The sequence below is a fragment of the Natrix helvetica genome (assembly GCF_964273705.1).
Source record: "Natrix helvetica genome assembly, chromosome: W".
Lineage (NCBI taxonomy): Eukaryota > Metazoa > Chordata > Lepidosauria > Squamata > Natricidae > Natrix > Natrix helvetica.
The window spans coordinates 26447191-26456636 of record NC_138555.1 but is presented as its reverse complement, the minus strand read 5'-3'; the positions used below and the strand labels follow the sequence as shown (position 1 = coordinate 26456636).

Sequence of the window (9446 nt, the reverse complement as noted above, 5' to 3'; positions counted from 1 at the left end):
AAAAGTGGACCATTGAGCAGCAAACTGCCCAGCCCCACAACCCATGTCAGCAACAAGTGGCCCAGCCGAAGGCCAAGGAGGTGCAGAGGAAGGGAAAAGAGAAGATGTGGGTGGAACAGCAGGTTGTGGAAGTCTCTTCCCCCTCTAGAGAGGGGGGGGTACTCTGACCCCCAGCATGCCTCCATCAATAACCAAGAAAGAAAACTCCCAACTCCATTGTTTGTGGAATTAAAGATACTTTTACTGGTTATGAAAAGATAGCAGAGAAAGAAAAGCAAGATCTGAGTCAAAAAGGTGTGAACAAGAATATATCAAACGATTACTCAGCACCCTCCCCCCCAATTACCCCAACCCAATGTCCAATCTGTAACTCCCTAAGGTGTCATGTGGGGTGCATCTTCAAAAGCCTCATCAAGTTGGCATGCGAGACAGTTGGCCTTGACCAAGTCCAAACACAGGCCATCAGCATGCGCAGAAGATGGTGAGAACAAAACTTCCTTCTGCATAACTCCTCCAGTACCATACGATTCCCTTCCCAAATGCCATAAGCCCACACCCGCCCCATTTCTATGGCAGCTGATAGCAAGCAAGTGAAACAGAGTCTGACATCCAACCTGGTCTTCTACGAAAGTGATGACAAGGGGGCGAATGATCCGATGGTAAGTGGAACCATCACCCCTTTGACTGCCTGGGTGGAGATACTTGTGCCTCATTCAGGGGCAAGAGGGGTCTTTACGACCCTGGTAGACTCAGGTTACACCCGCTGCATGGTCAGCCTGAGAACAATGGAAAAGAGCCTTAAAAAATTGAAGCAACCTATGAAGTTTGAGCAAGTTGATGGCTCCCTTACTGGGTGTCTACCAGCCACTTGCCTAACCGAACCAGTAACTCTGAGATCAGGAAGCCACGAGGAGACTATATGTTTCATAGTAGTCCCAAAAATGGCAGAGACAATGATATTGGGGTTGGCATGGCTGAAAAAGTGGAATCCAACAGTTGACCGGAAAGACAACAACTGGTGCTAGAGGAGTAGAGCAGGTGGACTGCAATGTGTAGGGGCAAAGTACAGAGGCAGTGAAAGCCCTGTACTTTGAAAGATAGGGGAAAGATAGAACCCATCAACTCATTAACCGAGGGGGGCCAAGGGGGGCCGACCATCCCTAAGGAATACCAAGACCTAGTGGAAGCGTTCAGCGAGTGAGAATCAGCTGTACTTCCTCATCCCCACTGACTGTTCCATTGAGATACTGCAGAAGGCAACATTACGTAAGCCAAAGATGTACTCAATTACTCCAAGAGAGATGGAGGAGCTCAGGAATTTTGTGGATAAAAACCTAGCTAGGGGCTTCATCCAACCAGCAAAATCTAGGATGGCAGCCCCAGTGCTCTTCAAAGTGAAGAAAGATGGGTCAAGGACATAGAGAACTGTTCTGACCCCCCGTCTCCGAAGTGAGGCGTGGGAGGAGTCACATATGGGTATTAACACAGCCCTTTTGCCCTGGAGGCTGAGGTAAATCTTGAGGCCACACCTCCATACCTCCTCTGACCTCCCAGATTAACTTCAGCCTTCGGCCCAGAAGGAGTGTTTTTACCTGACTCTCCCTCACTTCGAAGACTTAGGTTTTTTGCTTGCAGGTTTTTTGGATTTTTTCCTTTTTTTCTACTTTTACCTTTTTTCCCTCGCTGCTGGATTTTACACCCCTCCTCTACCGTGCTCAGCGCGGCTAGCGCAGAGCCTTGCAGCCTGCTAGCGCGCGCTCCCCAAGTGGCCGGACGGTCGCGAAAAGGGGAAGAAGCCCCCGCACCACGCGGAGCACATAAATCGGCTCCCGGCGCCCAGAAGACCTTCGGAGGATCGGGGATCCGGCTGAGATCGCCCCAACGCTCCCCAGCTGCAGGAGATCGGGCCGCAGATTGGCGGCCGCCATCTTGAAAAAAGAAAAAAATCGCCATCTTGAGCACGTGAGTGAGCGCGTGACCGGCTTCCTCCTACGGACGCCGAGAGCGCTCAAGAAGCACCACCGAAGCCGGAAGAGGATTCGAAGGGCCTAAACTCCGCCGGTCCTCTGGGGAGGGCCGTGGATCGGTGCCTGCCGGCTATTCGGGCCGCGGATCGGCGGCAGAGAAAAGGAGCCGGCTAACAGAGAGGAGGTTGGTGACCAGCAGAACCGTGAGTACGATGGCGGAGGCGGTGAGGAGCGGGGGGGCGAGGACCAGAGCCACAGGGGATGCGGATCCCGGCGAGGGGACCTCCAGGAAGGTTCCCCCAGTCACCAGAGGGAGGTCCCCTGCTAAGAAAGGCCAACCCAGGGCCCATAAGACTGGCTCCTCTGGGAAAGAGGCTCGGGAAACCAGGGCTTCTTCCAGGAGATTCAGGGCTACCATCAGCCCCTCACCTTCCAGATCTCGCTCCCCGTGCAGGCTCCCGGCCTTGGAGGAGGCCCAGGTGGCCCCCCCTGGCCCTACAGAAGGTTCAGGAAGAGGGTGTAGCTCCATGTCGCCCCCCCCCCTATTGCATGACCATCCTCCTGAGACCAGACCAGACCCCTTTGGGCGCAGGGTCTCCAGTCAGCCTGGCCACTGACTGGCACCGCAGGTCCCCGATCCAGGGGAGCCGCTGCTACCCCCAGAGCTGCACCTCTCCCTCCCAGAGCTTCCTGATAGCTTCCAGGAGGTGTTAGCCAGGGCCATAGCCCAGGGGATTGCCTCGGGGATGAAGCACCAGTCACAGGGTGCCAGAAGTAGGTCTTCCAGGGACCAGTCCAGGGGTCATCTAGATCACCCCAGGTACATCTCCAACAGAGAGTCCAGGTCATCCTCTCCCTCCACGGCCAGTGAGGCTTCGGATTTGGAGGAGGGGGAGTTGAAGGAGGTGGGGTTCTCTGAGGATGAAGATGCCCAGGCTCCCAATGCTCCTAACATCACCGGGCTCTTCCCCCTCTCCCTTTTTAGTTCCTTACTCCGTAAGGCCAGGGCCACGGCGGATCTGGACCCTCCCCCAGAGTCCACCCCTTCGACTGCCACCCCCAGCACTAGCGGGGGGATTAAGAAGGGGCCCTTCCACAGGCCCCAGGTGGAAAAGGAGGAGATCCCCACTCCAGAGATGTTCCTAGAGGTCCTTAAATCCCAATGGGTTAAGCAAGGATCCTTTCCCAACCCGGGGGGCAATGAGCGTAGATTCTAAAATCTTAATTCTACCTTCGCCCAAGCTCTGCAGGTGCCTTCGGTAGACACACCAGTGGCCAGCCTGGCTTCTTCCTCTGCGGTGGTGACTGGAGATATTGCCAACTGCCTCAAGGCAGAGGACAAAAAGGCGGAAATGATCTTGCGTAAGTCTTTCCAGGCTATATCCTGGGCCATTAGGGCGGCTGCATCCGCCTCCTTTTTTAACAGGTCCACAGTGCTGTGGCTGGAACAACTGAGAGACAGGACCTCGGCCTCAGAGGTGCGTTTACTGCAAGACATCTCCAAGGTGCTGGCAGCCACTCAGTTCTCGGCAGACGCCACGCTGGATGCAGTTAAGTATGCCTCTCGAGCTTTGTCGTCCTCTGTAGCTTCCAGGCGTCTGTTGTGGCTACGCCACTGGCAGGCGGAGTCTCGAGCTAAATGGGACCTGGCAGGAGCCGACTACACTGGGGACAAGCTGTTTGGTGCCTCACTAGATCCAATCCTGGTGGAGGACAAGAACAAGCAGAAGGTCTTCCCGTCCACGACCAGGAGGTCAGAACACCGACTGGCCCCGTACCCTAGGAGAGCATCTTACCGCCCGCCTGACATGGAACTCCAGAATCAGAGGTACCCGGTTTCCAGGTTCCACAGGCAGGGGGACAGACAGTTCTCTAGGGACAGATTCAGAGGTCAGCAGCAGGGCAAGCGGCCCTTTTGAGGAGGGGGCGGCCATCCTTTCCGCAGGTCCAAGTGATCCTTGCGGGGATCACCCCATTGGCGGTCGCCTCTCCTTATTTGCGGATGCCTGGGATCGCATCACCTCAGACGAGTGGGTCCTCCAGACAGTCAGGCTCGGGCTCCAACTGGAGTTCCGCTCGCAACCCCCGAATAGATTCCGCACCTTCGCCTCCTCCAGAGATCCGGTCAAGCGGGCCCTGATGGCCAAGGCCATTAAGCACCTGTTAGACATCAGGGCTATAGAGAGAGTACCAGAGGGGGAGAAGGGATCTGGATTCTATTCGAACCTGTTCCTGGTACCCAAGAGCTCTGGGGGGTGGAGGGCCATCTTGGACCTTAAACTGCTCAACTCCAGAGTGGTCTACCGTAGGTTCAAGATGGCCTCGCTGAAGTCCATCCTAGAGGGCATCAGGCAGGGCGGCTTCCTGGCTTCCATCGACCTCACGGAAGCTTATTTACATATCAGAATAGCCCCTGAACATCATAGATTCCTCAGATTCTCCCACGAGGGCAACCACTTCCAGTATAGAGCCCTCCCCTTCGGGCTGGCCTCGGCTCCCAGGACCTTTACCAAGGTGCTGGCCGTGGCCGCGGGTCACCTTCGTTCCTTGCCAGTCCGTCTCCATTGTTACCTGGATGACATCCTAGTCCTAGCCAGGTCGCCAGTCTCGGCGAGGCAGGACCTGGGTCTCACCATCGACACGCTAAGGTCCCTGGGGTTCTCGATCAACCTCGAGAAGAGTCACCTAATCCCTACTACCAGGCTCCAACACCTAGGGTCCATCATAGATTCAGTGTCTGGGGAGGTCTTCCTCTCCCGGGAGCGTAGGGACAGCATCACCCAGCTGGTTCAGGAGATTCGCAAGTTACGCTCTGTTCCTGTAGTTCATTTCTTGCATAGGGATCGTGCCTTGGGCTCGTCTCCACACCAGGGAGCTTCAGTGGTTCCTGCTCCCACACCAGAGAGCCAGGACAAGTGACGCCAGCTTCAAGGTCCAGGTGTCACCCCAAGTTCTCCTATCGTTCCGTTGGTGGTTGACCCCAGCCCTAGACAAGGGGTCACTCTTCAGAGAACCAGTAAGGAAGGTACTCACGACGGACGCGAGTCTGTTTGGCTGGGGAGCTCACCTGGAGGCTCAGATAGCCCAGGGCCGCTGGACCCCAACCGACCTACGCAACAACATCAACTGGTTGGAGCTGAGGGCCATCCATCTGGCCCTTCGACACTTCAGGGCTTCGGTGACCGACCAGCATGTCCTGGTCCTGACGGACAATGTGGCAGCCAAGGCCCACGTAAACAGACAGGGAGGCACCCACTCCAAGGCTCTACGCGACGAGGCTCTCTGATTGGGGAACTGGGCAGAGAGGAACCTCCGATCCATCAGAGCAGAACACATCTCGGGGATAGAGAATCAGCAGGCGGACTAGCTCAGCAGGGAGACAGTCGACAATGGAGAGTGGCAGCTCCACCACGACATCTTCCTGCAGATCTGCGAGAGGTTCGGACGCCCGACGGTGGATCTCTTCGCAACTCCAGCGAACGCCCAGCTACCGACCTTCGTGTCGAGGTTCCCGTCCAGAGGCGCCATGGACACGGATGCTCTTCATTGCAGATGGCCGCCCGGCCTCCTCTACGCTTTCCCTCCCCTTCCCCTCATTCCCGGGGTTCTGAGGAAGTTAGTGACAGAGAGAGCAGAGATGGTTCTAGTAGCCCCCTTCTGGCCAGGACGCCCCTGGCTAGCAGACCTGGTGGAGCTGTCCTCAGCCCCCCACTGGAAGCTCCCATTGGGGGAGGGGTCCCTTTACCAGGGGTCCCTGGACCATCCAGACCCAGAGTGGCTCCAGCTGACCACCTGGCGATTGAGCGGGAGCAACTGAGAGGGGCACACTTTTCCGCGGAGGAGGCTTCCAGGAGGCAGTCCACCACTCGCATTTACAACGCCTCCTGGGTCGCCTTCGCGGACTGGTGCCAAGCTAGGGATCTCGTCCCGACTTCAGCCTCTGTGCCCCAGGTGTTGGACTTCCTACAGGAAGGCCTAGAGAAGGGTTTGGCTCCCAGCACCCTCAGGTGGCAGGTTTCTGCCCTTTCCACGGTCCTGGGGTGGACGGGGGGTGGACTCCCCGCCTTTGTCCCAACATCCGGTCCTTAGGCGTTTCCTTAAGGGAGCGGCGAATCTGAAGCCCCCCGTAGTCCATCGCTTCCCTACCTGGGACCTTCCCACGGTCCTCCAGGCTCTAACGGAGGCACCCTTTGAACCCTTGAGGGAGGTCTCCCTCCAATTCCTGACCCTTAAGGTCGTCTTCCTGGTTGCCATCACTTCAGCCAGGAGAGTTTCCGAGCTCAACGCTCTATCCAGCAGGGCGGACCTCTGTTCCTTCCTGGAGAACCGGGTCGTCCTCAGACTGGACCCCACGTTCATGCCCAAGATCAACTCCCCATTCCACAGAGGTCTAGAGATAGTCCTGCCGGATTTCTGTCCCCAGCCGTCCAGGGATAGAGAAAGATCCTGGCACCGGCTGGACGTCAGACGAGCCCTGCGCATCTACCTGAAGCGCACGGCGCCCTTCAGGCGTTCAGAGGCCCTCTTCGTCTCCTTTCAGCATTCCACCCGAGGAGCCAAGGTTTCTCCGGTCACCATTAGCAGGTGGATCAGAGCGGCCATTTCTAAAGCCTACGAGGCACGAGGTCTTCAGGTTCCAGGGGGCATCACCGCACACTCCACCAGGAGTGCGGCGACCTCAGCGGCCTGGGCCACTCAGGCTCCCCTCGAGGAGATCTGCAGGGCTGCCGCTTGGTCTTCCCCATCGCCTTTCATTAGGCATTACCGACTAGACGCGTACGCATCTGCGGACGCGGCCTTCGGGAGGAGGGTTCTGCAGGGAGTCTTAGACTCTCGTGGGGCTCAGGCCCAGTAATCCCTCCCAAGGACATCTAGCTTTGGTATGTCCCATATGTGACTCCTCCCACGCCTCACTTCGGAGACTGTCAGTTGGTCTTACCTGAACTGCATGTCTCGAAGGTGGCGTGGGAGCAGTCACTTCCCCCCGTTAGGGCGCCCCACGCCAAGGGCCTGAGTTAGCTCAGCGGTCAGTCAGGAACCAGGCAGGAAGGATGTGTGTGTTTCTCATCTGTCCCTTCCTTTTCCAGGTTCTTTGCTACGACCATCGGTTAATCTGGGAGGTCAGAGGAGGTATGGAGGTGTGGCCTCAAGATTTACCTCAGCCTCCAGGGCAAAAGGTCTGTGTTAATACCCATATGTGACTGCTCCCACGCCACCTTCGAGACATGCAGTTCAGGTAAGACCAACTGACATTCTCGTATACCAAAGCACTCCAAAACAAGGTCTCTGCAAGACGTTTTATTTACATACAGTTTAAACCTTGGCAGCAATCCAGCCTGCCAAGGTACGACACAGATTTGAGAGCGTCTCCAACTCTAATGATAAGTTGATTCCTGCAAAACAACTTTCAGAAAGTCCTTCCTTAAATAGCCTTGAGAGGAGCCTGATTACGATCACCTGAATCCAATCATCTCTTGTAAATGCGTAGCTGTTCTCTACCTCTATCAGCTCTTCGTTGCCGGGCATCCAGAAACCACTCCCTTGTCTCCTCCCCACTGCTCCAAGGCATGACGTCAGGAGCACACTCCTTTTGGCTTTTACCACTGCTCCATGCCTCAGGCGACTCCTGGTGGCCAACCAGCCTCTCTGATCCCTGCTCGGAGTCGGAACCCTGTCCAGGGTCCTCCACATCCTCCAGAGCCAACTCACAGGGACCCTTGCTGTCGGAGTCTGGTAGCAGCTCCAACGGCTCCTGCTGGGCCACAACAGAGAACTATGTAACCAGCTGTCTATGAAACGATTGCCAGGGAAGACCCCTGGGTTGCTAAAGCCGGTGGCTAATCCGAGAAGACCATGGAAGGAAATTGCCATGGATTTCATAGTGGAACTGCCGGAGCGTAATGGGAGCACCATAATCTAGACTGTGGTTGACCTATTTTGAAAACAAGTGCACTTCATCGCATGCCCGAAGCTTCCTTCAGCCCAGATGTTGGCCAAAATGTTCATGCAGCACATCTACCAGCTGCATGGAGTCCCAAGGCGCATAATTTCAAACTGGGGGTGCACTTTACAGCAAAGTTTTGGCGGGAGTTCCTAAAGCAAATAAAGCTCAGGGTCTTAGTTCGGGGTTCCATCTGTGCACCAATGGGGTGGCAGAAAAAACTAATGCAATGGTGGAGCAATACCTATGTTGCTATGTAAACTATCAGCAAACCAACTGGGCAGAGCTCCTACCTTTTCCAGAAGTGGCTTATAATAACTCAGTGCATAGCAGTACTGCATTCACCCCTTTTAAAGTAACCACAGGGATTGAATTTGTACCAATGCCAGAGTTTCCCAGGGAACTTCCTCCCTCAGTAACAATAGCTGAATGGATAGAGAACCTGAAAGCTGCTTGGGGAAATGTGCAGAAAGCCCTGAATAAGGCCAGGGAGTCACAAAAGAGACAGGCTGATCAGAAGAGAGCCCCTCAGAAGAATTTCAGAATCGGGGAGAGAGTTCACCTGTCTATGAAATATTTAAAATGAACCAACCTTGCAAGAAACTGAGTCCTAAGTACATAGATCTGTTCCCAATTGTTCGAATCATAAACCAACTTACTGTGGAGTTACAGTTGCCTAAGGTACTCAGGTGAGTCCACCGTGTTCTACGGTAGCTTATTTAAGCCCTTCCAAGGCTCCAAGTTAAGGCCAGTCAAGGACAAGCCGCCATGTCCTGCAATGGGGTGGGGGGTGGGGGATGACACTATGAGATAAATAGGATACTGGACTCAAGGTACTTTAAGGGGAAATTACAATATTTAGTGCAGTGGAAAGGATATCCCTCAGCCGATGCGGAGTGGGTAGGTGCCAACAACATTTGCTCAGACAAGATAGTAAAAAGGTTCCATGCAAAATACCCCAAACAACCAAGAAGATTAGTGAAGGCTAAGACCACCTAAGCAACAATAATTAATCTGTGTTTAATATTTACCAGGTGCCCTTTCCTTCAGAGGGTCTGCATGTCAAGATTGAACCGCTTTGCTTCTTTCAACCCTAATGTTTTTCAACTTGCCAATGAACTAGGGGGAAGGAAATGGTATGTAGAGAATGTATGCAGAGATCTTTGGAGCATGGAGTCAGCAAGGTCACTGCTGCAGGTGCTCAAGAAAGAGATGGACCATTCTCATAACATAAGACCAAATTGGACAGTGTGATCAACCAGGGGTGGGGAGAAGGAGAAAGTATTGTTCAACAGCAAGAATTTGCGCGGGAAACCAGAGCTGGTTTTGTTTCTTCAGTACCAACATGGTGTATCCAATAAAGTTTTACTTTTGGGAATTCAATTCTCCTGAGAGTGTTTCCTTGTTTTGGGTTCGCTAATTGGACAGTTGACAGGAACATGTGCATTATAAACCAGTATTTCACTGTGTTTGCACTGATAACTATGTGAAATCTCAGTTTTTATGGTTTTTTTTAAAAAAAAAGCATGAGTAGTAAG

General features: G+C 54.3%; 1 protein-coding gene across 1 annotated transcript; it reads left to right on the top strand.

Moving 5' to 3' along the window:
• The first annotated feature begins 1582 nt into the window (after positions 1 to 1582).
• Positions 1583 to 9291, top strand: LOC309400471 (lamina-associated polypeptide 2, isoforms alpha/zeta-like). Its single transcript, XM_081968988.1, has 2 exons — positions 1583 to 3795; positions 4808 to 9291. Exons 1-2 carry the CDS (start codon positions 3320 to 3322, stop codon positions 4884 to 4886), a joined length of 555 nt encoding a protein of 184 aa, XP_081825114.1. The 5' UTR covers positions 1583 to 3319; the 3' UTR covers positions 4887 to 9291.
• Positions 9292 to 9446: the final 155 nt, after the last annotated feature.

Excerpts from the sequence above, each read along its gene's own strand:
- LOC309400471 (XM_081968988.1), top strand. The coding sequence starts at position 3,320 with ATGATCTTGCGTAAGTCTTTCCAGGCTATATCCTGGGCCATTAGGGCG. Across the intron at positions 3,796-4,807 it reads ATGGAACTCCAGAATCAGAG|GGATCGTGCCTTGGGCTCGT; the intron begins GTACCCGGTTTC and ends TTTCTTGCATAG.